Source organism: Ahaetulla prasina, chromosome 10, assembly GCF_028640845.1.
Source record: "Ahaetulla prasina isolate Xishuangbanna chromosome 10, ASM2864084v1, whole genome shotgun sequence".
Lineage (NCBI taxonomy): Eukaryota > Metazoa > Chordata > Lepidosauria > Squamata > Colubridae > Ahaetulla > Ahaetulla prasina.
The window spans coordinates 4,538,153-4,549,957 of NC_080548.1; the positions used below are offsets into that span (position 1 = coordinate 4,538,153).

Sequence of the window (11,805 nt, forward strand, 5' to 3'; positions counted from 1 at the left end):
TGTTGGTCAGAATCAACTGTGTGTCCTCTGAGGGGCCTCTCAATGTTTTGCAGGAGTGCAGGAGCATCTTTGAAGGTTGGATATTTGTGTCTTATGGCACAATGAGAATCAAGGGTTCTCTTTAACACAAGGTGCTCTGAAATGCATCTCTTCCCATTGTGTTTCGTGGCTCACTTGGGTTGTTTCGCTCCATCATCATTCTGCTGATTTGTTGCTCAGTGGAAGCTCACTTCCAGCAGACTGAGGCTCTTCCTTCCCCCAGGTCATGCCAAGTGTGTGGAGTTCATCAAAAGCTTTAATTTGCCCATGCTGATGCTGGGAGGTGGTGGCTACACAATCCGTAACGTGGCCCGGTGTTGGACGTATGAGACGGCTGTGGCGTTGAACACAGAGATCCCGAATGGTATGGAGGACCCTTATTTAGCTCACTTGGGGAATGGGGCACGGACAGGTCCTCAGGGAATCCCAACAGCCAGGTGAATCAGGGCAGCTGTTGAGCTGCTTGAGAGTCAGAGCCAAGCATCAGAAAACCAGCCAGCCCTGGGACTTGGGGTGAGTCTCTGGTAAAGATCAGAGTTACACTTAGAAGATGAGTTTAAGGCTTGCCCTGCATCTATATTTGTGGTGGAATCTGGCTGCTGAGTTGCAAGAGGAGGAGGGGTCTTTCACAAGGAGCTAAGAGATAAATCGGCCTTAAATCCTTGGTATGCAGAAAGGTGCCCTGGAAGGATCCTCCCTAAAACGTCAGGATTTATCTGATAATTCTGCAGAGTGTTGTGTTTTGGTCTGGCAAGACTCCTGTCTATGAGTGCATAGCAATGAAGATACTATTCTGAGCAATTCATTATGTCGGTTTTTTGGTTCCTTGTGCCTGAGTCTTGATGCTAAGGGAGCTATGATGCTACTTAAGAAATGCATAGTAATTGCCAGTGGACATTGTTTTAGGTTTATTTGTTAATTTTACAGGAGCCAAAGTGCATTTTGTGTAATCTCCAGTTTTCTGGCAGCATCAGCCTTCTGCTTTGGTTGGGCTGGGAAGGCATGCCAGTCCCCAAAGAAGCTTTTATGATCCTGTGATTATTTGATTTTGCACTTTCTTCAGCACCATTTTGAGGCCGTGGATGCCGTCTTTGTGGCTTTCCTCCATGTTCCTTTGAATTGTCTTGATGCAGGTTTAACACCCTAACCTCCATGCTTTGAACGCTTCCACAGAGCTTCCTTACAATGATTACTTTGAATACTTTGGCCCGGATTTCAAACTCCACATCAGCCCTTCCAACATGACCAACCAAAACACCAATGAATACCTGGAAAAGATAAAGTAAGCTCGTGCATTTATTTTTGGGGCAAGGGGCTAGACTTCTGCTGAAGGGTTTCTGCTTGACTTCTGATTACTCGGTTGCAGGCAACGTCTCTTTGAGAACCTGAGGATGCTCCCCCATGCCCCTGGCGTGCAGATGCAGCCAATTCCAGAGGATGCTATGCCGGAGGAGAGTGGCGATGAAGAGGAGGAAGATCCTGACAAACGGATTTCCAGTGAGTGCCAAGCCCAGAGGGGTCCTTTCTTTCAGCTGAGGGCTTTTAGACAGATGCCTCTCAAATAAGTGCTGAATATCACTTACTCTTTTCCTTCCATCATCTTGCACCATCTTCCTCTGCTCCATCTGTATTTGAATGTATTTTGATCTTGGGGGAAGAGATTTGAAAATTGGACTGTTTTTTTACTACCTTCTAGGCCAGGATTTCTCAAGCTTGGCAACTTTAAGATGTGTGGACTTCAACTCCCAGAATTCCCCAACCAGCAAGTCCATGCATTTTAGTTGTCAAGATTAAGCTGTCCTGCCCTTTCCTTCCTTCCTTCCTTCCTTCCTTCCTTCCTTCCTTCCTTCCTTCCTTCCTTCCTTCCTTCCTTCCTTCCTTCCTTCCTTCCTTCCTTCCTTCCTCCCTCCCTCCCTCCCTCCCTCCCTCCCTCCCTCCCTCCCTTGTGAACATTCCAGACTTTCAAGTGTGCTGTTCTATGTTGAAAGATTCCTTGCTCTTGTACCATTGAGTCTTCATTTATCTTCCACAGCCTGCTTGATCCTCTTCAATCTCAGTTTAAGCAGCTCAATTGGGACAACATGCTGCAGAGTTCTGAATGATATTCTGGTAGCCAAGTCTTAAATCTGACTTTAGGGCTGATTCTTTGGACTGGATGGCCACTTTTAATATGCTCGGCCACCAGATACCGCCGTCTAGCTTGCAATCCCTGGAGATCATTCACTATTGGACTGGTTTCAATCTTGTATAGCATCCCATTGCTACACAAGATTGCTACGCAGATGTCCATTGTGGCATTTCTGGGAATTTCCTCTTGTAGCCGGCATTAACAACAGAAAATCAATCTTATTTTCTTTATCCGTGATTATTCCTGGTGCCCTGTGTCATGATCAGGGCATTCAGTATCATCATTTTGCTGGTGCTTGGTCATTTATGATCTTTGATGACTGGAGAGGGCCCGCCACAACACAGGGCCTTCTAGTGCTTCATCACAGATATCCTTCAGTGTCCATGTTCAAGTGGCTAAGTTTTATTTGATGAATATTATTAGGACTGGTTGTTTCTGGTGGAGCAGACTGCAGCTTTATTGATTTATGTGTTTCATGCTTCAATTACGGTAATCGTCTACTGGCTTGCAATCCTGATTCCTCCTTTGCCCAGAAGGGTGCCATTTGGGACCCTCTACACTTCCCTTGCACTTCCCTCACAGCGCCAGGCTCTTCACTGGATCTGTACTTGATCCAGAGCCCAGATTCAATTGCAGGGGTGGAGTTTTAGCCCTCTAATTACAGTCTTCTCTTCTGCCCCATTTCTCCCACCACTGTCCTGTTTGCTCCCTATGTTCCTTTAGCAGTTTTATTGTTAGTTTAATGGCTTTTCAAAGGGATTTAATATATAGTACTATAGCCTTTATTGTCCTTGTACATCATGTATACAATGAAATTGGTTTTAGCCTCACTGGTGCAAACAACATAAATAGTATAAAGAATGATCCCTATGCAAGTAATTAGGGGGGAAAAGAAAAAGAAAGAAAAACAAAAACTAGTCATATGTTTCCACGTGTGCGTGGAGTGATTGTGGTTGTGTTTAAGAGTCTGAAAGACCTTTTTATTTGACTGAAAAGTGACTCTGGAATCTGTTTATCTCACCCTGTTCTTGTTCATGGTGGCAATTCCCAGGCTCGTACCTATTTTAGTCTAATTGCAGTAGCATACATACTTGAGATCCTGTAGGAATTTTGCTTTAAATTGATACGGGAGTTGTGCTTGCATTTATTTTACCTGTTGTTAGAGGATTATTTATCCTGGATGGAATTTTTGTGATTACTGAGTCATTTTGACTTGTACTGCACCTTGGGAAAACTGTGTAACCAATAAAAATAATAATAGTCATTTTTATTTTTGCAATTGGCGTTTTAAAATGTTATATAAAACATTTTTATATATGTATATATATAAATAAGTCTCTATGGATGGTCAGTATTATTACTGATGTTGTTATCCTGCCTTTTTATTTTTATCCAGCTATCTCATGGTGATGAACATTCATTCATTCATTCATTCATTCATTCATTCATTCATTCATTCATTTATTTATTTATTTTGTCACAACAATATATGTAAGTATCATACAAAATATATATATATATATATGAAGAAGAAAAGAAAAACATAGGACAGGAACGGTAGGCACGTTTGTGCGCTTATGCACGCCCCTTAACATACCTAACACTTCTTCCTCCTTCTGTTTTCCTCACAACAACCCTGTAAGGTGGGTTGGGCTGCGAGAGAGGGACTGGCCCAGAGTCATGCCAGCTGGCTTTTATGGCTAAAGGCAGGGCTAGAACTCAGAGTCTCCTGGTGATTGGCCCAAAGTCAGCTTACATGCCCATGGGAACTGTAGGAATCTTCTGGTTTTTAGACCTTCATTGCTACACTAAACTGACTCTTAGTTTAGGGTAAATTAGGGTTTTTAATCTCAGGGTCCTTGTGTGTTAATTCCCATCTTTCCTTGTAAAAAAGTCAGTTTTTGTCAATGCACTAATGGATGGATGTCTAAGGACGAAGATTGACTCTTGAAGAAAAAATAGAATAATTCTAGCCTTCCTCCTCCTTTGTATGAAATGTAAAGCCACTAACGTCCTTTTCTGCTTCTCTCCCTTCCCAGTCCGCTCTTCGGACAAGAGAATCGCCTGTGAGGAGGAATTCTCGGACTCGGAGGACGAAGGGGAAGGGGGTCGCAAAAACATTGCCAATTTCAAGAAGGCTAAACGGACAAAAACAGAAGAAGAGGAGAAGGAGGAGGAGGAGAAGAAAGGTAGCTATTTATTTGTGGGGCAGTACTTTTCATCCTGCCCGATTGGTAAAATGTGCTTATTACGGGGAGACCCCCCCGCCCCCCCGAAAATTAGTGGCACAGCTGACTTTTCCAGCAAGACCTCTAATCTCCCATCCATTGAGAACTAGTTCCGCTTTGCCGTTGCAGAAATGCTATGCTGAGCCTCAATGTGTGTTTTCACCTCCTGGACTAAAATTGTGGTTGTACTATCTGAGTAGGTGCAGATTGTTTCTTTTTAAGCAGTGACAAATTATCACCTCTATATTTGGACTTTTGGCTTGTATCCTATTAGGAGTACAAGTGATTTTTGATTTTATGACTGTAAGGGAGGCTGCCCATACATCTGCCCCAAAATAATACATTTATGAGAAAGCTTGAAGGTACAAACCTCATTAAGAAAATGAAGCAGTTTTCTCTAATCTATATTACCATTTAAGGCACTACGCACTATTTACTTGTTAGGTTAGAGTTCTAATGTAATCTCTTCAATCATCACTGGCTTTCCAGTTAGTCTTTGATACCTCCTGGTGCCCGCATGAATTCCACAGCTAAAATTGTTCACTTTCACAAGGAAAAAAATACAGGATCAACTAGCCAAATTGTTGTCCTTCTGCCCTCAGTACCCATAATAGCCTTAGAAAATGATTAGGGAGGATGGTCAGTTTTGGGTTTGGTGCACAAGGAATAGGAGTAGAATAGGAATAAGAATAGAATAGAATAGAATAGAATAGACATAAGAATAAGAATAATGAATTGGGAATGGGAATGGGAGTAGGAATAGAATAGAGAATTGAATTGAATCAAATCAGAGTTGGAAGGAACCTTGGAAGTCTTCTAGTCCAACCGCTTGCTCAGGCAAGAAGCCATACACCATTTCAGGCAAATTGAGCTACACAGTTGTGAAAACTCCAGCTGAGCTGGGGCATCTGTCTCCCCATGCCTTCTTTCTCTTTCAAATATGACTTGTTGTGGTCTGCCGGTGGCCTGCGGAGCTGGTAGCAGAGTCGGACAGTGAGGAGGTTGGGGAGGAACATGGGCCAGTCCTGGAGTCTGGGGAAGGCTCGAACAAGGGTTCTGCGTCGGAGGCAGAGAGAGGGCCAGGACCATCTGGGAGTTATGTGCTGCCTCCAGAGCCGGACCTCAGCAGGGCAGAGGAACAGGGGGAGCCTGTTCCCAGTGCGCGCATGCGCAGAGCTGCCAGAAAGCAAGAACAGTTAAAACAAAAGGGATGACTCAGGAGTAGGGTTGGAGATGAGTGGCCCCTCCCATAAGACATAAAGGAGGAGCAAAGGTATGTGAGCCTTTTCAGGAAGCAACTTTATTCATGCTGGTCGGTTTAAATTCTGAAGCTCCGTTTTGACTCTGTGCTCCGTGTGGCCTTGCAAAGCTAATTGCCAATTAGGTCTTTGGCAGCGTGTCAAGGGAGATAAAGGTGGGTGCTTATTAGCCTTATCCGGAAGGACTGACAGACTTCTGTCGGACTCTTAACAAATTCTTTGTGACTCATTACCAGCTGAGAATGAACAATTTTTATTTATTATTTATTTATTTATTTATTCAAATTTATATACTGCCCTATCTCCCGAAGGACTCAGGGCGGTTCACAGGCAAATAAAACAGCATATATATACAAATTAAGAAACCATTAAGAAAACATATTCAAAAAGCCTGATTATTAAAATAATATAGATATTAAAACCAATTAAAACCCCTATAAAATTTAAAAATTTAAAATTAGAAAATTTAAAAAACTAGTCCAGTCCCGCGCAGATAAATAGGTGTGTTTTAAGCTCGCGACGGAAGGTTCGGAGGTCTGGAAGCTGGCGGAGTCCTGGGGAGTTCGTTCCAGAGGGTGGGAGCCCCACAGAAGGCCCTTCCTGGGCGTCGCCAGGCAACACTGTCTAGCTGACGGCACCCTGAGGAGTCCCTCTCTGTGAGGCGCGGGCGGTGAGAGGTATCCGGTAGCAGTAGGCGGTCCCGTAAGTAGCCCGGCCCTATGCCATGGGCGCTTTAAAGGTGGTTACCAAAACCTTGAAGCGCACCCGAAGGCCACAGGTAGCCAGTGCAGTCTGCGCAGGATAGGTGTCATCACAGGAGCCACGAGGGCTCCCTCTATAACCCGCGCAGCCGCATTCTGAACTAACTGCAGTCTCCGGATGCCCTTCAAGGGAGCCCCATGTAGAAACATTGCAATAATCCAGGCGAGGCGTCACGAGGCGTGGTGACCGTGCACAGGGCATCCCGGTCTAGAAAGGCGCAACTGGCGCACCAGGCGAACCTGGTAAAAGCTCTCCTGGAGACGGCCGCCAAATGATCTTCAAAGACAGCCGTTCATCAGGAGGCGCCCAAGTTGCGCACCCTCTCCATCGGGGCCAGTGACTCGCCCCGACAGTCAGCCGTGGACTCAGCTGACTGTACCGGGATGCCGGCATCCACAGCCACTCTGTCTTGGAGGATTGAGCTTGAGCCTGTTTCTCCCCATCCAGACCCGTCGGCCTCCAAACACCGGGACAGCACTTGATAACCGTTGGGGTGGCCCGGTGTGGAAAAGTACAGCTGGGTGTCATCAGCGTACAGCTGGTACCTCACACGAAGCCACTGATGATCTCACCCAGCGGCTTCATATAGATGTTGAACAGAAGGCGAGAGGATCGACCCTGCGGCACCCCACAAGTGAGGCGCCTCGGGCCGACCTCTGCCCCTGTCAACACCGTCTGCGACCGATCGGAGAGATGGGAGGAGAACCACCGATAAGCGGTGCCTCCACTCCCAATCCTCCAACCGGTGCAGCAGGATACCATGGTCGATGGTATCAAAAGCCGCTGAGAGGTCTAATAGGACCAGGGCAGAGGAACAACCCCTATCCCTGGCCCTCCAGAGATCATCCACCAACGCGACCAAAGCCGCCTCAGTGCTGTAACCGGGTCGGAAACCGGACTGGAACGGGTCTAGATAGACAGTTTCCTCCAGGTGCAAGGGAAACTGATATGCCACCATACTCTCTACAACCTTCGCGTGGCGGGTTGGAGACCGGACGATAATTACCTAAAACAGCGGGTCAGGAAGGCTTCTTGAGGAGGGTCTCACCACCGCCTCTTTCAAGGCGGCTGGGAAGACTCCTCCACCAAGGAAGCGCTCGTAATAGCCTGGAGCCAGCCTCGTGTCACCTCCTGAGTGGCCAGTACCAACCAGGAGGGCAGGTCCAATAAACACGTGGTAGCATTCAGCCTACCCAACAACCTGTCCATGTCCTCGGAGCCACAGGGTCAAACTCATCCCACAAAATGTCACCAAGACCACCCTCAGGCGTCCCATCTGAGTCACCGCAATTCTGGTCCAGACCGTCCCGAGCTGAGCGATTTTATCGTATAGATAACGTTAAACTCCTCAGCACGTCCTGCAGCGGGTCATCCCGCTCCCCTGATGAAGGAGGGCAGGTCACCCGAAACAGGGCGGCTGGGCGGTTATCTGCCGATGCAATGAGGGAGGAGGCGTAGCTACGCCTCGCTTCCCTCAATGCCACTAGGTAAGCCCTATTATAGGACTTCACTAGTGTCCGATCAGCCTCCGAACGGCTGGACCTCCAGGAACTCTCTAGGCGTCTTCTCCCGCGCTTCCTCCCCTCAGCTCCTCGGAGAACCAAGGGCGGTTGGGACCTGCGCCGGGTCAGAGGCCGCAAAGGCACGACACGGTCTAGGGCCCCCACCGCGGCCTGTTCCCAGGCCGCAACAAGTTCCTCAGCCGTGCCGTGAGCCAGACTCTCAGGAAGTGGCCCAAGCTCCGTCCGGAACCTCTCCGGGTCCATCAGGCGCCTGGGGCGGGACCAACGTATCGGCTCCGTCTCCCTGCGGTGTTGAATGGCGGTCAGAAAGTCCAGGCGAAGGAGAGAGTGATCTGACCATGACAAAGGTTCAATGACTATTTCCTTCAAGTCCAGATCTCTCAACCACTGACCAGAGACAAAAATCAAATCCAAAGTGCCTCCCCCAATGTGAGTAGGGCCATCAACTACTTGGGTCAGGTCCAAGGCCGTCATGGAAGCCATGAACTCCCGAGCTGCTGTCGATGACGAGCCGGACGATGGCAAGTTAAAGTCCCCCATGACTAAAAGTCTGGGGATCTCAACTGCCACCCCAGCAAGCACCTCCAGGAGCTCGGGCAGGGCAGCTGTCACGCAGCAAGGAGCCAGGTACGCGACCAGCAAGCCCATCTGACACCTATGACCCCATCTCACAAAGAGGGATTCGCACCCGGCAATCTGAGGTACAGTGGTCTCCCTCGGCTCCAGACTCTCTCTAATCACAACCGCCACCCCCCCACCCCTACCCTGAGCCCTCGGCTGATGGAATGCGAAACCGGTGGGCACATCTCGACAAGGCACGCCCCTTCTGCACCCAACCAGGTCTCCATGCGCCCATAAGGTCCGCGGCACCCCCCTGGATAAGGTCATGAATTAGGGGGGCCTTATTGGCCACGGACCGTGCGTTGCACAGCATCAGCCGAAGGCCCAGGCTCTGAGAGTCTTGACCATCCGGGAAACGGGAGAAGTCTGGGGGCTCGGGGCGCGCGGTCGCCTGCAAACAATAATTCACAGCCGTTGAAATAAAAGAGGGTTTGGGGGACTAATTGTGTGCTTTTTACTGTCTCAGGAAGCCTAGGTCAGAACATGACTGGTACTTTTTCCAAAAGTTGACTGGACCCTCTTGGGGTTTTTTTTCCCTTTGAAAACATTTCCTTTCTCATCCAAAAAGCTGCCTCGGTTCTTCTTCATTTTTTAGTTCTTCTTCAGTTCAAAACCGAGGAAGCTTCTTGGATGACAAGGGAAATGTTTTCAAAGGACATCCACAGCATGTTAAAGGATGTCTCTCTGTATGTGTCCATCCTATAACAGAGAGAAACAGGGTTATATGTTCCTTCCTACAGAAGTACACGAGGAAGAGAAGAGAAAAGAAGAATCCACAGAGGCCAAAAGGTGAGAGACCCTGGAACTGGGGAGGCAGTTAGGTGTCACCTCTGGAAATGTCTTTCTGTAGCTTCCAGATCTGGTTCCTCCTCCTCTAAATGAAGCCTTTTCACATGTGCATAAGTGCTCACTTCCCTGTGGCCGTGCTGTCACTGTTCATGCAAAAACTAAGCTTGAAATTTGGGGAGGCAACTTCTCTGGGGCTGGTTTGGGCATTGCAAAAGACAAGGATCCATTCCTGGTATTAGCAGAGATGGAAAGTCTGCTGAGTTAAGTTTAGAAATGAGAATTGGCTTTTCCCCCGACACTTCCTAAGCTAATATATTGGCCCCTTTATTTCTCCAACAGCATAAAGGAAGAGGCAAAATCCACCTAAGAAACGTTGGACAGCTGGGGAACACCACACCTCCCTGGTTCAGCACTCTGGTTCCCTCCCTATACCACAAGATTTGTATTTTATATGTTTGTGTTGATTATTTCTGTAAATCTATGGGGGAATTGAGATCTGGCTGCCCTGCCCTAGATGAGCTGCCAGGAAGATCCGGAACCTGCTTATCCCAGGGAAGTACCATTTCCGAGATTCCTGCTTCTCATGTCCCCCTTGCTTTTGCCTTGGGGAGATTTGTGTGTTTTCTTTTGGAAAGCAAACCCCAAACTTCCCTTTGGTTTGTCCCTGCTTGTGTTTTTAAAGGATGATTCTCTTCTTGGAGAAGGTAATTTTTCAGGGGAAAGCTCGTCATCCATTCTCCTTTTCTTATACTAGTTTAATGAGGTATGGATACAGCCAAAAAACTCTGGAAGAATTATTTGGGGTGAGATGGGGGGAGATGGAGGTGGAGCCCAGAATTCCAAGCCATCTTACCCGTCTATAAGCCTCAGAAGGGTCGATCCCTTTTGTGGAACCATGAATGTAAACCATGGTTTATTTCCCCTAACACCTCTTGATAAGTCCCCCTAGGGCAGTGATGGCTAATCTTCACTGATATGGCTTCGCGTGCCACCTGTGGCATGTGTGCCATGGGTTCACCATCACGGCTCTAGGGGTGTCAGCTCTGGAGTTGCAGGGGAGGCTCTGATCTCACCCTGCTGGTAGTAGGAAAAAATCCCTTTGGAGCCAGGAGTGGATATGTGTGTCTCTGTTAGCGATGCCGTTTGAGTTTTGTGATCCCCGATCCCCTTTTTAAAATTGTCTTGGGGCTTTTGCTTATGAATGAACACAAGCCTCGAGGGGAAACCTTAGGAAAACCACCCTGGTGCAGGATGGTCCTAAAACAAAGAAACCTGCCCAAGCCTGCTCCCTGTTCCTGAATTGCCTATTTCCATATTGGAGCATTGGCTCCAATAGGCTTGCAGGTGGGGTGAGGTTTCCAGGGAACCAAGGAAGTGGGAGATAGAACAGAATGTCACTGTTTGGGGTTGACCCCAGCGATGCTGCTAATTTGCCATGTCACTCTTTCAGTGGTAGAGGGGGAAAAGGTGGGGTTTTATTTTTTTAAGCCTTTTTTTTTAAGTTGCTTGGATGCAAATGCCCTCCAGTCCTCCAGTTGTTCTTACTCTTTGATACTTGTATTGGTGGAATAAAATATCATTGCATTTGTGTGTTCTGGGGGTGGGTGGGATGGGAAGATTTATATATATATATATATATATATATATATATACACACACACACATACATATATATATATATATATATATATACACGTACATATGTGTGTGTGTGTGTATATATACATACATACATATATATATACATATATATATATATATATATACATATATATATATATATATATATATATATATATATATATATATATATATATATATACACAGTTTTTTAAAATAAAAGCTTTTATTTTCATTTTTGCAGGGAAAAAATCTTTGTAATAAAATGGATCTGTTTTTCTGTTTTTGGCAGTGAATTTTTGCAGGCAAAGTCTTTTGCTCTGGGATACGGCCTCAGTGGGGTAAAGGATTGCAGCCGGGGCCGGCCTAGTGCACATGGTTCACATAAAACAAACTCATTTTCTAGGCTTTTCCCCTTTCTCACCCCGGAAAAGTCCTGAGCCCTTAAGGACGATACAGCCTAGAACCGAGCTCTTCAAACTTGGCAGTTTAAGACTTGTGGACTTCAACTCCCAGAATTCTCCAGCCAACTATGCTGTTTGAAGACCTCTGGCTTAGAATTTGGTACATGTATCCAGGGAGGGCACAGGAGATGGTGGGAGTGATCAAGATGGAACGATCTATGGAAGTAATGTGCGGACAACATGGAAGTGCAGCTGGTAATAGCATGGGCTCCCTCCCTTTAGGGGAGAAGAGTTACTGACAGCAGATGCTACTTGCCTTTAGACAAGGGCTGTCAAACAACCCCCCCCCATGGGCCAGGTGCCTCAGACGCTGGCCACACCCATACCTGGTTTAGTGAAGGGAAAAGTCCCAATAAGTCACATGATGCCCGT

General features: G+C 46.9%; 1 protein-coding gene across 1 annotated transcript in view; it reads left to right on the plus strand.

Moving 5' to 3' along the window:
- Positions 1-10,950, plus strand: part of HDAC1 (histone deacetylase 1) — a 31,085-nt gene extending 20,135 nt beyond the window's left edge. Inside the window, exons 9-14 of the mRNA XM_058195393.1 lie at positions 263-403; positions 1,213-1,321; positions 1,406-1,536; positions 4,207-4,356; positions 9,301-9,349; positions 9,689-10,950. Of these exons, the coding sequence (XP_058051376.1) occupies positions 263-403; positions 1,213-1,321; positions 1,406-1,536; positions 4,207-4,356; positions 9,301-9,349; positions 9,689-9,716 (608 nt within the window). The 3' untranslated portion in view covers positions 9,717-10,950. The remainder of the gene's footprint in view (positions 1-262; positions 404-1,212; positions 1,322-1,405; positions 1,537-4,206; positions 4,357-9,300; positions 9,350-9,688) is intronic.
- The last annotated feature ends 855 nt before the right edge of the window (positions 10,951-11,805 follow it).